A 17,296-nucleotide genomic window follows, 5' to 3' on the forward strand; every position below is an offset into this window, starting at 1 on the left:
TCATGCCTTTTACTAAGGCATATAGGTATCCATTTGACTGTTTCAGGATATATATAGTGTCTGCTGTGATTACTTGTTCGTGATAAACCTCTTGCGTTTTCACTTAAGAAAATCTTTTCTGAGTGGATATGTGGATTTGGGACATTTAAACTCCATTCAACAAACGAACATATTGAACGTAAGACAATATTGTCTAAGCTGTTCCCGTTTGCATGACAAATGGCCATGCACAAATTAAGAAAAGCCTTAAAACATACTTTTGTGAACTGTGATCATCGTCTAACGTTCATGGCAATGGACATAAAAAAGCAAAACAGATCATCAGTCAGGACACTGTGCGTGAAAGGGGTAAGTTAATTAACTATCCTAAAGGAAGCACCCAGCATTATCACAATTTTCATAAAATAGTAACTATTGTATGCAGCCTAGTTTAATAATTTCATTTATTACTTTTTTATTATTAATATTATTTTTTCTGTTGGGGGAGGGGGACGAGCACAATTATTTACACAAAAGACAGGCTGAAGTGATATCAATTGAAGTGACGCCACTTTTATTAAAATCTACTTTCTGATTACATTCTGCATACGTCCATCCATTTCGGTACCTACAACAGAAAACTCAATTGGATAACCAGTGTATATTATTAGTAGTAAAACCATATACTACTCATCAAATGTTTAGACTCACTTAAAACATTCACTATGTGTTATGTATTCTCCACTAGCCTGAAGGAACCAAATGCAAACCACATGTAGATTAATTGTGTGAGACTCATGCACCACATTTCTGAAAAGGATGGGTAAATATCGTGCATGTGAACAGCTGGGTTTTGATGTAACTTTTTGCTAAGAATTCGCCCACGACAATACTCTCTTCAACGTTATGAATTTATCGACACATCAGTCCATGGGTAAACAGTACCTGTAAACAGTATGGAAAAAATTACAAAATCTAATTTAGAACAAATGACTGAAGGTGGCTACATTTACACTTATGAATCTAAACTTTTGATGGGTAGTATGTATTGATGTATGTTAAGATTAGAACTTGTGAAATAAAAAAGCATGTAGTGTTTTGCAAAACCAAACACTAGTCTAAGGTTCAGTTCTAATTCTTTATGCGTCATAAGCAATAAGCGCATTACATAATCACATACCTTCGCTGGTATCAATGGCTTGTATTGACGAGTGCTTCTTGTGCGTACCTTTCCAGAACGTCACGCTTCACCTCTTCCTCACCTGCACAATTATCACACATGGTAAATATGTACATGGGCAGATAATGTAACATAGGTGATAAAAGGAATATGGATATACTTAAGTCTCAAAGTCATAATGGCAAAAACAACACAATAGTTCTAAAAACATTCAATGCATAACTGAGTGGGTGAGCATGGTTTACGCCGCTTTTAACAATATTTCAGCAAATCACGGCGGAACACACCAGAGATGGGCTTCACACATTAAACCCATTCGGGGAATCGAACCAGGGCCTTCGACATGACGAGCTAACGCTTTAACCACTAGGATACCACTAGGTTACAAGGTAACCACTGTTACGAAAGTGTATTTTCTGTAAATTGTATTATTGGTTAAGTAATAATTATTATGGGTCACGTTCCGTGTCATAAATGTTCAGTAGTATTGGTATTTTATCGGGAAGACTTTGTGGTAGCTCTTTAGAGTTACCTCCCCTTGACTACGTGTTTTGATTATTAACTTTTGACTTCCGGGAGGCTGGCCGAGAAGATTCTGCGTTGATGGCCATGATCGTAAGTGCACGAGCTTTCAGGAAATACTGAATATATATAAAGGCTAGTTGCCGTGTGGTCGACATGGAAATGCACACTGATTACTGGAGTACATATCTGTCAGCATCTCCGTCAACGCTTGATCTACAGAGCCGCTGCCTGACCGCTCGATGTGTTACATTCTGCATAGCTGTTTCTCACTCTCGCACCAAGACATCCGTGAGTTGACATTATATAGCAACCCATTAATTTAGATTTGGCTCGGTTGTATTGTACATGAAACCTTTCTTGTGAATCTTGCCTTTGCTTTTGCCGAATACAGTTATTGAAAACATCAGACTTCTCAGTGTTATATTTTGCTGGTTCCGAGGGGATTTCTTACTCCTTTTGTGACGGCATTTTTTAACCCTAACACTTCGCATTTTGTATAATCAGATTCTTGTTTTGGAGAATGAAGAGATAGAAACACTGCATCGTAAATTTAAAAACACACGGGTAGCGCTGAGACTACATATTTCTGTATGGATTGATTTGATAGATGAAAGCCCGGGCTTGATACTAGTCAATCAAACTAGTTACTACACTACGACCTTGAAGATCTTCAGCAATTCATGCTTGTTGTGAGATACAAACGGGATCGGGTGGTCTAGATCACTGACCTGGCTGACACATGTCACCGTATCCCAGTTACGTAGCCCGATGTTAATACTATTGATCATTTGATTCTCTGGTCCAGACTGCTGTCAGATAGTTAGAATATCGCTTTGTGCGTCGTTGAACAACACACATTTGTTCTTCGTTTTCACAAGAAAGGTATATCAGTAAGAACCGTACCCATGCTCCCGTGTTTCCCCACTGGCGGGGTGGAGGTTGGCATGCTTTTGTGATCAGCTAACCTGTTCAATATTCCTAAAATCAAACCATTGCAGCTGATTCCTGTATCCCAAGAACGAACTAACATGATCAATTGCTAGAGCAAAGACTGTGGACGTTATATGCGATGTGGATATTTCAAACGCCCTGTAATATGTTGCTGTCGCGGTGGCCACAAAAATAGAGTACTATCGGAATAATCTTAGTTCTATGTTAGTATTCATTTTCCAAAAGGCTAAATGCAAAAGTGGAACCGAATTGCTTTAGGCTGAATGACCTACGAATCCATCAATCCTTTCATGAATACATCATGATTTTCACACATCCATTCATATAATTTTCACAGCTGTTTTCCCTTTAGGGGCGATCGAGTCGCCTGGCGCACGGTTAAAGCTTTCGTTCTGGTTCTATTCCCAACATGGACACAACTTGTGATACCCATTTGTCGTGTCCCTCGCTATGATAATACTTAATACCATAAAGCAACGCCTATTATTAAATGCCATAATCAGTTTTGTGAAGCGAAGATTTTCTAAATAATTTCTGGGAATATTGAGGATTTGAACAAAAAGTGATCGAGTATTGGGATACGCTGTCACACGATTTCCTACAAACTTAGTGTAGTGTACCCAGGCGCATTCAGTCGTGTATTACAGGGCAAGGGGTCTTGCAAAGTACTGAAAATACACTTAGACTGTAAGAGAACCATGGCTCAACATATTCATTTCACTAAAACGTCTATAGTGTATATACATGCATTAGATTTTGGCCGAAGCAACTTTTTCGGTAATTTCTGGGAAATTATATTTCGTATAAAAGTAAACCTACCGTCTTCATCTAGCATGTCCATCAATTCATCCACATCACGTTCATCCATGTGTTGCTGCAATTCGGATCTAGTCAGGACACCATCGCCGTTCTGGTCAACGTCATCAATACTTCGTCCAGAATTGAGTAACTTCAAGCCTGGTGCATATGGAAACAATCAGTTATCATCCTGATCTGCGATTCAAGAATGAATCAAAATAACTTGCCTTGTCTTAAATGGTTTGGATTGATCTCCAAAAATTGTGCAATGGAATAGTTAGAGGGGGGCTTATAAACAATATAATAAAAAATGAAGGGAACGCATGTTTCTTAGGGCAATTCAAAATTTCTGTTTACCAACTTCAGCGCCGTGTATTATCGTTTTCATGAGGAGCAGTTCACTCAAACGCACCATAATGCTTTCCATGCTCCTGAAGTTACATGCGCTTAGATTTACACGTTACATGTATGTGGACTGTCAAAAGTATGTGCACTGTCAAACACAACGGTTAAAAACATTGTTAACATGACAACACAGTACTTAACTTTGGCACAGAAATAGGAGGCAATTGGCATGGTTAATGGCGGAAGCCCATTACGACAGGTTGCAACAACTTTTCACAGGTCTATTAGCGTGATATCCAGGCTTCGGAATCTCTATAGAGCGACTGGTGACGTCAAAATGAGGCGTGGTCGAGGACGGAAGAAAAAAACAACACCCCACGGGATGACCAGACCCTACGCCTTATTGCTCTGCGAGACAGGTTCAAATCCTCCTCCAAAATCAATACGGAAATCAGGCGAAGAACAACGTCAGAATTTGTTCACGTACAGTGCGTAATCGTCTTAAATCGGCTGGTCTAAAAAGCCGCCGTGCATTGGTTGGAATCAACATGACTGAGCAACACAAGCGCTTGAGACTGCAGTGGGCACGGAACCGTAGAGGAGGAACCGTACGTCAGTGGAGAAACACCGTGTTTAGTGATGAGAGCAGGTACACACTTGACCATAATGACGGTCGAATTCGAGTTTGGAGACGCGCTGGGGAACGTCACAGTGCCTGCACCATCAAACAGCATGATCGTTATGGAGGTGGCTCTGTTATGGTGTGGGACGGGTTTACCCTTTAACCACAAAACAAATCTTGTGCGTGTTGATGGCAGGATAACAGGTGTACGATATCGTGACGAGCTGTTGAACCCGATTGTGATCCCCTTTGCGCGTACAGCAGGTCGAAAGTTCGAGTTCCAGCATGACAATGCCCGCCCTCACATCGCTCATGTTTGTCGGGACAGACTGAGGGCTGCAGGTGTCCGGGTGTTGCAATGGCCGGCTAAAAGTCCTTACCTTAACCCCATCGAACATCTTTGGGCTGTTCTTGGCCGCAATGTTCGGGACAGACGTGTTCAGCTCAACAATCTGGATGAACGTTTCGTGGCTCTCCAGGAAGAATGGTGTAGAATTCCGATTGGTACCATCAGTACACTCATTCGCAGCATGCCACGACGATGCCAAGCAGTTCTCCAGAGACATAGGGGACACACCCGATATTGATTTCATCACTTGACATAAGCCTTTTCATCTGTATGAACTTTTCTCTTACTGATTCAAAGATTAAAAGTCACAACTATTTCATGCGTTCCCTTAAATTTTTCCATGAGTATATTTTTATATCAAATAGCGTGTAAGCATTGAAAGTATTGCACGTGACACATTTTTTTCTGTGACGCGTGTACCACAACATAGTTAAAACCGGTGACGATCCAGCATATTCGCTGGTCGTAATAGGCGACTAATAGGATCAGGCTTGCTGACTGCTGCTTGACAAGTGTTAGATGAGCCATGACCTGACAAAGGACCCCAATTTGCATATATGGGAACGCCCTCCAGAATATTCCATTTGAAACAGTTTGACGTCTAAATAATGAAAAGTTCATTTTCCTCCTGCGAATCCTATCGTGAAGGTGTCTTGCCGAACTAAATCGCTCTACGAGACACGTGTTAAACAGTAGCGGTATTGATGTCACACCACGGTCAGGTGCTTGATCGCCAATCTAACTGAGGCAACCCAGTGTATTCGTCCAGATTACTTGCCCGCCTGCTTCCCTTCCTGGTAATACAAGCGCCATTATCCAGCCTCATGTAAGAATGTCGAATTTTGATAGATTCACGTGATTCTGATAAAATAGCATGTACATCAGTCACGATCGGCGAGCAGGGAGTACGCCTTCAGTGGCGCGCGCTGCATTGAGATCAGTGGATCAGCTGGTGTCAAGATGGTAGCAAGGAAGCTTTAATTTTCGCCACACCAGCTGAGGATGAAATTCGATGCGATTGGCCACGTATTGTTTTCTGCTGATTTAGTAAAGCCATTCGGTTAGATAAATGCGTTATCACATCGTGTCTCGGGAAATACGAGGTTTTATCAGTCGAAAAACCTTATTCGTAAGGACAATCTTACTCGGTACTAATAAGACCCCGTATTTCTCTCTACACGATGTGATAACGTACATTACTAATCCATAGAGGCGTTCTATCGTGGAAGGTACCGTTGTTTAATATTCTTCCTTTTTCTTTTTCCCATAACGTGCGCCACCCTTTCTTAACTCCATTCCACCACCTCTCGCCTGACACGTCCGTCACAGTCAGCACCACAACAACCAATAGTAGAAAACGCATCTGAAATTGTTGACAGAAATATAAAACAGCCCAAATGTAGTGCATTGTGTTAGAGTTGTTAAACTGTGGCATGGTACCATATTGGGTCAGTACTGTAACATCGACCAATCACTTGGCCAGGTAGGCATACATTGTATATGGAAGTTGCAGTTAAAGCGAAAGCTAGGTTAAACCTCTTCTCACCTCACCATGCACCTTTTAACAGTTTTTCAGTTTCACGGGTAGTGACGTGAGTAATTTCTCTAAACGTAGTAAAGGGTAAATATTCATTGGAAGCGCATTGTCATGATAGACGTACCACAACCTATTTTAAGAAAATACAGTTTGTTCTACCCTGTGCATTTTTCAAGACTACTTACGGACGACATGTGGCGGGCGACACAAGAAAAAGGAGTAGTTATCTCCCTTCCATTGATTTGCCTTCGTAAAACATCGGGAATTTCCGTGCATAATGCGTGATTCAATGTTATTCGAGTTAAAGAAGCACTACCACGAAGTATTGGCAGCGAGCTGTATTGCAATGCTAGCTTGCATTGTACACGGGGTAAGAGAAGAGTGCTCAGCCAATCAGATAGCGACATTTATGTGTGAGGTAAGATAAGTATGCATGTACCTCTCCTTGCTGTATAGTGGAACCGCGTCTTGAAAACAAACGCAATTGTAGGACAGGAATAACTGCCAACTACGTTCACTGTATAATCCACTAGGAAATACGTATTTGAATACATATGCGATGGGGTAGCCTTGTAGTTAATGCGATCCAGCGTCACGCCTAAGACTCATTCCTTGTAAACCAGCAAAACAGAACAAAGACAAGTTGTTAACTTTCAAATTCTATATTGTTATACGACGAGAGAAATATACACAAAGTCACAAGTCAATATAACAATGCAGATTTCAGGTACAATTCAAGACAGACAAAATGTAAGTCAATGGGTTACAAAATACAATATAGCAAACTCACCAAAGTCTTGGTGTGAGAGGGAACAGCTATGGCAAAATGTAAACACAGCGGTCGTTGCGACAGCAGATAATGTAGAATGGTCACGAAACAGTATCCCGGAAGTGAACATCGAAAACTAGGAGCAAATAAATTCCGGAATGCCAGAATGCTAAAAGTGTTGACCAGATATTAAAACGAAATGTGACCCACAATATCTACTATTCAAAACACCAAACACTGTCACCCAATAATAATTATTACTGAATTAATAACAAAAATATACAGAAAATACGCACTCGTAGCACTTGAATATTGCTAAAAGCGTGTAAAACCATACCTGTGATTGACATCATGAAGATCGATCTGCCCAACATAACATGCATCGACCATGTTAGCGAAACTGACAACTCGATCCCGCTCGTCACCGCTAACAAATATAGGTTGCTAAAGATCCACTCGGATCTTGAAGGGTCATTTGAAACGCTGACATATCAGTGTGCTTCAGGTGATTGTTAGGATTACAACTGTGGAATACGAAATCAAATAATTCCTTATTTATTAGTCATTCATGTAAGAATGCACATTGCTTTAGCTATTTTCTAAATTAAACTTGTTAGAATAACCTATCTCGTATTTAGCAACTATTATAATATGACTAACATTTTAACTTCCCTATGCCGTCTTGTATACCTGTGTGTTACGTGGAGAATTTAATTGACGTGATAAAAATCGCTTAATTGTGGTTCATGATGCGAATTTTATCAGTCGCATTTGGCATTAATAACAAATAATTCCAAATAATCCAATATTCCAGAATAATAAAACCTTCCATTGTCTGAATCGTCCGAAACGAGTATTACTCTTGAAAAAAGGGATGTACAACTTCACACTTAAATTGAGGTATCAGGGTTTTGACTTACACGGACGGATTTATAGGTTTTACGACGGCTGTTGGCTGGGCCAATGTATCCGACGGGGTAGGTGGGGGTAATAAATTAATAACGAGTGGGAATAAGCAATAAACCAACCTACCAAAAAATGTCAATTGAGGGGTGTAAAGCTATATATAAAAAGTTAGAGTGAGGGGGGTGGTAGGGAGAGGCCGGGGAGAGAACTTTATTGTTTGGTTTGTTGGCGAGAGGCTGGCTGGAGGTGCTGGCATTGACCCTGGCTATAGAGCTAGCAGGAGGTTATTTAAGGAAGGAGTGAATGAAGTTTAGAAAGCGTCCGTGTATGGCATGTTTTGGAGATTTTGTAGTAGGCCGTTGAGCCAAACCATGTCGAAAGCTTTGCTTAAGTCAATCAAAATGTCCGTAGTGTACTGGTTGCATGGGCTACCTTTACGTCTTGTTCCAAATGTAAAATATGGTCTAAACATTATCGGTTCGGAGTAAAGCCGCTCTGGCCCTCTTTCATAAGGTTTTTGGATAGGATAAGGTATTTGAGCCTGTTATTAATTACTGATTCTAAAGTTTTACAGAGGTGAGAGGTGAGTGAGATGGGGCGATAGGAATCAGGCTCAAAGCTGGGTTTCCTTGGTTTGAGGATTGGCACCACCCTGGCTGTTTTTAAGTGTCTGGGATAGAGGGTAAGGGTAATGTGTTCCATGTTAGGTGGGAACTGTGTATTGAGTATTGTGTATGGGACTGTATCTGGACCAGGGACTGGGGGGTTTTTTTGGTTGTTTTTGTTTTGGGTTTGTTGTTTTTTTGTTTTTTGTTTTTTCGGGGGGGGGGGGTGTTTTGTTTGTTTTTGTTTGTTTTTGTTTGTTTATTTTGTTTTTTGCGGGGGTTGGTTGGTTGTGTTTTTGGGTTTTTTTTGAGTACTGATGTAAGTACGTGAATGTTGATGGTTTTGTTTATGGGGAGTTCTCTGTGAGGTGGCCTCTGTGTGTAACTTGGGTGGTTTTTAATGGTGTTTTGGAACGCGGGTGGATAGTTGGTGGAGCTACTGGTGGCCGAAAAGTGGGAAGCAAACTTGTTTGCCTTAGCCGGCTTTGTTTGTGGGTAAGTCCGGAAAATTAGGTGCAATTGGTTTTTTTAAACACCCTTAATGGCTTTAAATTTATTCCACATGTGCCTAGAGTTTTGTTTTGAGAGCCTAAGGGTGGAGCAGAATTTCTTCCAGTGGTTGAATTTTGCTGCCCTGATTAATTCTTTGGTTTGATTTCTTAGTTTATTAGCTAAAGGTAATTCGGAACGGTCATTTTGGATTGATTAAGGGTCTTTTTTTCTTACCTTTCTGGCGTTGATTATAATAATGATCCACCAGGGGACTGTTTTTTGTTGGGGGTTGAGACGAAAAGTGGGAGTGCATTTATTTGTTATATTTAGGATGGTATTAGTGTAGTTTTCGTTGAAGATATTGATGTCGGGGTCTTGGATGGTATTGATGGTGATTGCATGTGTTGAATTTGAACCAGTCTCCTTTTTTGAGGTTATATTTAATTTCTATAGTTGTGGGTGATTTGGGGTCGGGTGGGGATTTTATTGGCTATGTCAGTGTAATGTTGTATGTCTGTTTCTGTTTCCCAGCAGTCGATTTTGATGACGCCCTGGACTTGTGATTGCCACCTTGGAGTTTGCCAGCTTATTTGTTTTCCATCTATAAGTGTCCGTGAGAGTGTGTTATTTAGTGCCTGTTTGTCTGGGAATGTAATTTTGAAGCCTCGGCCGCAATTGTTAATGTATTTGTATTGGATGTTATGATTCTCGAAGCATAGTACGAATTTATTGATGGTCTGTCTTATGATAGTCTATTGGGGAGGAGGAGGTAAGTGGGGAATTGAGGGCGGGAGGTGGGGTCCGAGCTAGTCTCAGTACCTCGGTACGTCTTGCTCCTTTGAATATCCAGAATAGAATGAATGAAAACTCGCTGTGTGTTGACGTACAATTAGCTGTAGCGACTTATATTACGGCGGAAAATAATGGAACTATCATTTTGTGTTTGACTCGGCTGCTTTCGGAAGTGGGCGGAAACACCCGAGTGTCCCTGCACGTGCAGCAGTAGGCGAGACCCCACTTGAGTCTGCAGTGTTAGTCTCAGATCAGCTGGCGGACAGCGAGCGCACCATGGCCGAGAGTTTTACCCAGTGGTTACAAAGTAAAGGTCTTAAGAAAACACAGTAGACATTCTCCTGGATGAGGAGTTTGAGTCACCACAACAACTCTGGCAACTCATCGCTACAGGTAATTTAGAACTTGGATTTAAAATGGCGCAGAGAAAACACTTAGAAAAAGTCGCGGACGAAATCATACACCTAAATCTACAAAACCCTGCTGTCGACGTTCACACCGCGGACCAAGCAACCACCCGGTCCCTAGCCGCTAACACGGAGCTGCATTCGCTCCTAGATGCCCTTGGTTCTGCCTCACTCACAGACCTTCCCCACACACAGCAACATACTAATTAGCTACCCGCGAGGCGAAAACATCAGGTGAGAAACCCTTATTTATGGTAGATTTCGTGACTAGGCCAAATACGGTACATTGTGAAAATGAGGAAGCTGTAAATCTCCCAGAAGGATCCCAGTTCATTGTAAAGAACAGAAATTCAAAATTGAAGCCTGAAGAAGTTTCAATGCCCCCGTGGATATCTTCTAACGCTAGAATTCTATCAAAACCCGTCAGGGAGGGTAAACTGGACTCGGAGGAGTAAATAGAATACCTAGAGTATACAGCGTGCGTTGGAGACTATCTTCAGAGTCACACAGTGTTCTCTGTCATGATGTTTGACCACATGCATAGGAAAGCTCAAACAGAGAAACACAGTAGATGGTCTGATATTGACTTTCATACAGTCTTCTACTACCTGGAAAAGAAGGATAACAGGGATAAAAGAGTAGCCAGATCGACATATTACAATAGGGGCGCCAGCCTAAATGATACCATGTGCTTGAACTTTCAAAACCCAAGTGGTTGCAGATTTCCACGGTCTAAGTATGCCAACGTGTGTATCCAGTGCCGCGGCCCCATCCCCAGTGTCGACATCCGGATCCCCGGGCGCCAGCCCCAGCCTCGACAACACTGGGTCCAGCACAACAAGCAGCGGCGGGAAACTCCTACAGCCACAACCAGCCTCGACATATGTGAATCTTTATCCTAACCCTCTCACAGGGCGCCTTCATGTATGGGAACAGGAACTAGCAGATGATCATGATAAAGACTTTATTTTAGACGGAATCGCTAGTGGTTTCAGGGTCATAAACAAAAGTGCCGTCCTGCAAAATGTAGCATGTCAAAATTCAAAATCAGCCTTTGACAATCAGGCTAAAGTCGAAAAGAAAATTATGAATGAAGTGGCCCACGACGATTGTGAGCAGTTTAGCTGCAATGTCTAAGGGTGAAGACGACGTGCGGGTAATAATTGACTGTAGTCGATCTTTCGGGAGGTCCGTAAATGAGCACGTGACTAAGAACTCTATAGCTTACAACAGTATCGTTAAAGCTGTGGAAATGCTTACACCCAATGGCTTTATGGCGAAAGTCGATCTCAAAAACGCTTATGGAAGTGTGCCAGTTCATCCTGACTGCTATGAGGCCTTAGGACTACAATGGAAATTTAGTGACGAAACAAATCACTCGTACATGTTTGACACAAGACTGCCTTTTGGCTCTGCAAGAAGTCCTGATATCGTCCAGTATTACAAGGATGATGAAAAGGAGGGGCTTTGATGTCGTTACTTGGATGGCGGAGGTTACTTCGGCGACGACTGGTTCTACGTAAACTGGAGAAGTGACATGACGGCGATCAGCGAAGAACACATCAACGTCAAGGAGCTCGCAGCTATCTATGTCGCGTTAAAGAGGTGGGGTGCAATGTTATCAGGTAGACACGTGGTAGCTTACACAGACAACTCCGTGACTATGTTCTGTATAAATAAAGGTACATCAAGGAATCCTGCAATAATGCATTTCATTAGAGAACTATTCTGGTTATCAGCCAGATATGACTTCGAGGGACATCCCAGGCGAGAAAAATACAATTGCCGATAATATTTAAAGACTACATCTACCAAGAAATGCAAAATGGTTAAAAGGTTTCACTAAGGACTCTATTATTCATCACATGACAATTGAAGCGTTGCTCTATTTACAGGACCAATGGCAGCAGACTTGCGGCGTCTAGATGCAGAGATGAAGCAGTATCATCAATCGGCGTACGCAACAAATACTAAGAAAACCTACACCTCTGTTAAAGGCCTTCTTGCGGTTCTGTCTATATTACAGTCTAACGCCGGTACCTGCCCATCCTCAAACGATTCCACGCTTTACGGCTTTCCTGGCACGATCGATCAACACCACCAGCATCCCTAACTACTTGAACATAGTTCGGCTTATCCACCTGGAAGCAGGCCTACCCAACCCTTTGGAGGACTGGACTCTAGTTAATGTCAAGAAAGGTATCCTAAGACTGAAAGAGAAACACCCGACCCAAAAACTACCCATTACACCAGAAATATTTCTTGCTATAAGACAAAAGTTGGATCTACTGGCCCCTTTCAACACAGCTTTCTGGGCAGCCTGTGTTGTCGCCTCTTTCACCTTTCTAAGACAATCTACATTACTGCTAGACGATAAGGTCCGTGTAAGCTCATCTAAGTACATATGAATTCATGACGTCACCTGGCAGAATGAAAAGGTTCTCCTAACCATACGTCATAGTAAGACTATTTAGTTCGGGCAGAGAGTGTTGCAGATCCCTCTTTGCTCAATGACAGACACCCCTTTGTGCCCTGTTTCGGCTCTAACGGCTCTACAGGAAATCCAGACCGGTATCCCACGAGACAAACATCTCTTCTCTTTCTGGAAGGATGGTCGAGTCCAAACCTTGACTCGGTTGGCGTTTGTGACGTCACTTGTCATTAAGCTTCATGGAGACTGGAAGTCTAACGCGTATGAACGCTACGTCATTTTAAAACCAGAAACACATTTTAAGTTTGCCCGTGCCTTGGTTGTGGCAGCAACCATGAGACGCTAACGTTACAATGCTGGGGGGTTTGGAGGTGTTTTGAATGTATAGTTTTATAGTCGTCAATTAAACGTTGACATTTACCCCCAACATTGTCGTGTGATATTTGCATGCGAGCACATGGCGAGTTAAGGAGGAAAATAATGGAACTATTATTTTGTGTTAAACTCGGCTGCTTTCGAATGTGGGCAGAAACACCCGGGTGTCCCTGCACGTGCAGCAGCAGGCGAGACCCCACTTGAGTCTGCAGTGTTAGTCTCACGTCAACTGGCGGACAGCGAACCTCCCGCCCACCCGGGTCAAAGACTTTTAGTGTCAGCTTTTCTGTTAGTTGTAATCAGGTGATACCTATGAGTGTGTGTGAGCATGTACCCTTTGTAAAACGTTTTCACATGTTTTATCTGTCGGAGGTGTTTTAAATGTATGGTTTTATAGGCATTTATTAAAAGTTGACATTTACCCCCAACATTGTCGTGTGATATTTGCATGCGAGCACAGGACGAGTTAAATACCTTTGGTATGGTGTGAGTAGGTGGGGACCAGTGTGGGACAACTTGTTAGTTATCAAAGCAAAGAGTTAATCTGCTATTGTAATTATTGTAATATCGCCAATCTGTTCTGATCCGCCATTGAAATGATACACGTAGGTGTTTGAGTGTTTATACTTATTGCATCTTTCACATTCACCTTTAATTCTTACGAGGGGAATATACTATTGGGTGAAATGTGTTTGCAATAGTAAAATAATAGTATAATAATAGTAAAAGTTTCATTTTCTAAAACAAATGGTTGGGATGTATTTGAGGTGTGTGGAAAATGTGACATATCGCCGATCTGATCTGATCCGACATTGATACTTGTGATGTTTTTGAAGGTTACAGTTCCATAACTTCTTTCTTTCTTGTTGATCTTATTATTTGAGAAATTTGTGTTTAGAACGCTTTGTGACAGTTTTACACTTTCTGCTTTTGAGGGGTGTGAGAAACAGTGTCATTAGCGTTTTTTAATGCCCATTCCATTCCCCATTCCCCACATGCAATAAGATATCTGAATTAATTTTTACAGTAAACAAATATTTCTCAAAGTAGATTTTTTAAAAAGGACAGCTGATGTTAACACTTTCTCGCGATACTTTTGTGTTCTTTAAGTTTTGGGAGGGAAGGCCCTGGTGTATCATTTATTCTTGCATTCATTCACATATGTACTCCTTTCCTTTATTCTTTTTCTCTATTTCTTTTGATTACACGATGCCATTTAGAAAGTGGTCAAATGCAACATATGTCATATTTGGGATTTCACTTTCTTAGTAAAGTACAAATTCTAGTACTTTTTTTCGGTTGAGTCCCATCCGGGATTCGAACCCGCACCCTCAGAGTCAGGCACCTAATCGCCAGCACACAAAGTCAGCCGCCTAGCCCGCTCAGCCACCGCGACTTCCACACAAAGTCAGCCGCCTAGCCCGCTCAGCCACCGCGACTTCCACGCGGAAGTCGCGGTGGCTGAGCGGGCTAGGCGGCTGACTTTGTGTGCTGGCGATTAGGTGCCTGACTCTGAGGGTGCGGGTACCGGTTCGAATCCCGGATGGGACTCAACCGAAAAAAAGTACTAGAATTTGTACTTTACTAAGAAAGTGAAATCCCAAATATGACATATGTTCTATTTCTTTTATTCATTCACTTAATTCTTGCTCTTAATCCTTACAATAATTCATTCATTAATTGTGAAATTCCGACTGATACAACAAACTGGCTGAAGTTCTGTTAAATCAGGGAGGTTCTGCGTAAACAGGCCCCCTAAGTAACTATAATTGAAGGAATTGCGGCAAATTTGAATGAATTGCATCTCAAATGTAAACAAATGCAGCCCACTCGCGAAACAATTGCAGCGATATCGGTAGTTAGCGGTTATAGCATAAACACAACACCCCTATCGGAAGCAATGTCGGTAACACTTGAAACACGCTCGGCCATCTTCGGAGGTTTCTCGGCTCCGTTCCGTGATTTATCGGTCGCGTCCTGAAACTCACACATCAAAACATGGCGTCACTGGAAGGAGCACCCGTCTCGGTGAGTTTTGTTTTTGGTTTCTACTGTTTTCATTTTCATAATTATCCACCTTTGACTACCCGTGTTGAATGGGTTTAGGTATGAGGTGTTGTCAGAGCTATAGATTATTTTCTTAGGAAAAGATCGTCACTGCAAAAAAGCGTCATTAGTCATGCCCCCAGAGGTTGTTTACGTATGCACACAGGAAGCCTCCATGGGGATGACTTATGACGCTTAAGGGAGGGTGTATCGATATTAACAGAGGCCAGTGTGACACTCTGGGAACGGTCGTCACCAAAGCGTGAAAACTCAGGGGCCACTGTGGGAATGGTCACTCCGGGAATAAATCGTTTGGAGAATAAAGAGCTTTCCTTCTCAAGTACTGAACTTCTTCAGTTTAATCTATGATTGTGACCCATGCGTTCAATTAAATCATGTTTCACTGTCTCATGAGTATTTACTTCTCAGTGTGTGCTTACAGGTGAGACCTCTTTATCAGCGACACCGTGGTCGGCTTTTGGCCAGTCGATACTATCACCACGAGTCTCAATCGTTTTCTAAAATTAATGGTTCTCTACTACTCTAGCTTTGAACTGCCTTGTCTACCACGAGGGGTAAAATGTTACCGCCATATTGTATGGTTGTGGTAGACAACATTAAATAGATTTACTCATGATAACTGCTTCAAATTGATTTTCAGATGACATTATGGGTTTTTTGGCATAACTTACGATGTCTATCGCACTCCAATATGCATTGCACTTCTGGGACGCAATTTTCATAAAAATGAAACACCGTTTGTTACAATTCACCACAGTTTGTATTACATTTTGCAGTATTTTTTTTGTTACAGTTTTTGTAACTGTAGTGGTAGCAGCGTTGGAGATAACAGCCGGCCCGGAGGTCAGCACCGGTTGTTATTGTATCGAGTTGGAAGTTTCAAATATCTGCAACCAATTGTAGCCTTTAGTAAATTATCTGTCATTTTCTTCAATTGGAATCTTTCAAACATTTTTATTCTTTATTATCGAACGGGAATCACCCATGATCCACCATGACACAGTAACTTTAGTTTCACTTATTGGTATTTCAACGCTTTGAATGGGAATGGAAAATTCTGCGCCAACGAACTCATTTTGTAGAAACAGTGTGAAGTTGTTACAGTGTAACCTATTTTCATTTTATTTGTTTGACTAATAAAACGGGCCTGCACATTTCATTCAGGGCCTGTAGATTTTAAAGCCTGCAGGCGGTAGCATGCCCTGATGGCCAGTCGGCAAATTAGAATAGTGTTAGTGCGTTTTCAATGGGTGTCATTTATTATATTTTACCACGTTATTACTGTTTGTGTAAAGCATGTCGTCCTGAGTACATTGTTTAGTTATTGTAATGTATACGTTTCATTTCAATATCAAACGTGTTCTCGTCACGATATGGCTGAAATATTGCCAATGTGACGTTAGATATTAACTTACTCACTGTTCATTTCTCATTTTCGAGTCAGTGAGTTAAGTTTTATTTCACAATCATTAATATTCCAGGTGTATGGCGGAGGTCTGTAAATAATTGAGTCTCAGTCAGAAGATCAAGGGATCAACAGCTTGAGCATCGATACGAAAACATGTGGGTCAAAGTCAGCGCGCCTGACCACCCGACCCGTTCAGTCGTCTTTTACGACAAGCATGAGTGAGTGAGTGAGTTTAGGTTTACGCCGCACTCAGCAATATTCCAGCTATATGACGGTGGTCTGCAAATAATCGAGTCTGGATTAGACAATCCAGGGATCAACAACATGAGCATCGATCTGCGCAATTGGGAACCGATGACATGTGTCAACCAAGTCAGCGAGCCAGACCACCCGATCCCGTTAGTCGCCTCTTACGACAAGCTGAGTCAGTCGCCTTTTATGGCTTGCTGAAGCATTATTCTGCCCCAGGACCCCTACGGGTCTTACGATAAGCACGGAATACTACGACCAGTTCTACTGAAGATGGACATCCAAGACCGATATGGCCAAGAACATCCAAATCACTTCGGGTACAAAAGGTGCCAACAGCAGTCAAGTAAATTAAGATTTCTTTCAGTCTTGTATAGCATTGTACAATGCCAAAGCAAAAAAATGAATGTTTACATAGTCGTGAATTTTGGAAATAGTTTTTCTTACCTTGTTGGATGACTGGTGATGATGTTCTAACTGTTCAAAGTGTGTCATTCTTATATAGACGG

General features: G+C 41.7%; 1 protein-coding gene across 1 annotated transcript; it reads right to left on the reverse strand.

Moving 5' to 3' along the window:
* Positions 1-532: 532 nt before the first annotated feature.
* Positions 533-17,259, reverse strand: LOC137286119 (uncharacterized). Its single transcript, XM_067817780.1, has 5 exons — positions 17,235-17,259; positions 5,983-6,112; positions 3,455-3,592; positions 1,160-1,241; positions 533-607 (listed from the first exon to the last, which is right to left on the reverse strand). Exons 2-4 carry the CDS (start codon positions 6,110-6,112, stop codon positions 1,171-1,173), a joined length of 339 nt encoding a protein of 112 aa, XP_067673881.1. The 5' UTR covers positions 17,235-17,259; the 3' UTR covers positions 533-607; positions 1,160-1,170.
* Positions 17,260-17,296: the final 37 nt, after the last annotated feature.

Source organism: Haliotis asinina, chromosome 6 (genome assembly GCF_037392515.1).
Source record: "Haliotis asinina isolate JCU_RB_2024 chromosome 6, JCU_Hal_asi_v2, whole genome shotgun sequence".
In the NCBI taxonomy this organism is placed as follows: Eukaryota; Metazoa; Mollusca; class Gastropoda; order Lepetellida; family Haliotidae; genus Haliotis; species Haliotis asinina.

Excerpts from the sequence above, each read along its gene's own strand:
- LOC137286119 (XM_067817780.1), bottom strand. The coding sequence starts at position 6,112 with ATGCGTTTTCTACTATTGGTTGTTGTGGTGCTGACTGTGACGGACGTG. Across the intron at positions 3,593-5,982 it reads AGGAAGAATATTAAACAACG|GCTTGAAGTTACTCAATTCT; the intron begins GTACCTTCCACG and ends CATATGCACCAG. Across the intron at positions 1,242-3,454 it reads GGACATGCTAGATGAAGACG|GTGAGGAAGAGGTGAAGCGT; the intron begins GTAGGTTTACTT and ends ATAATTGTGCAG.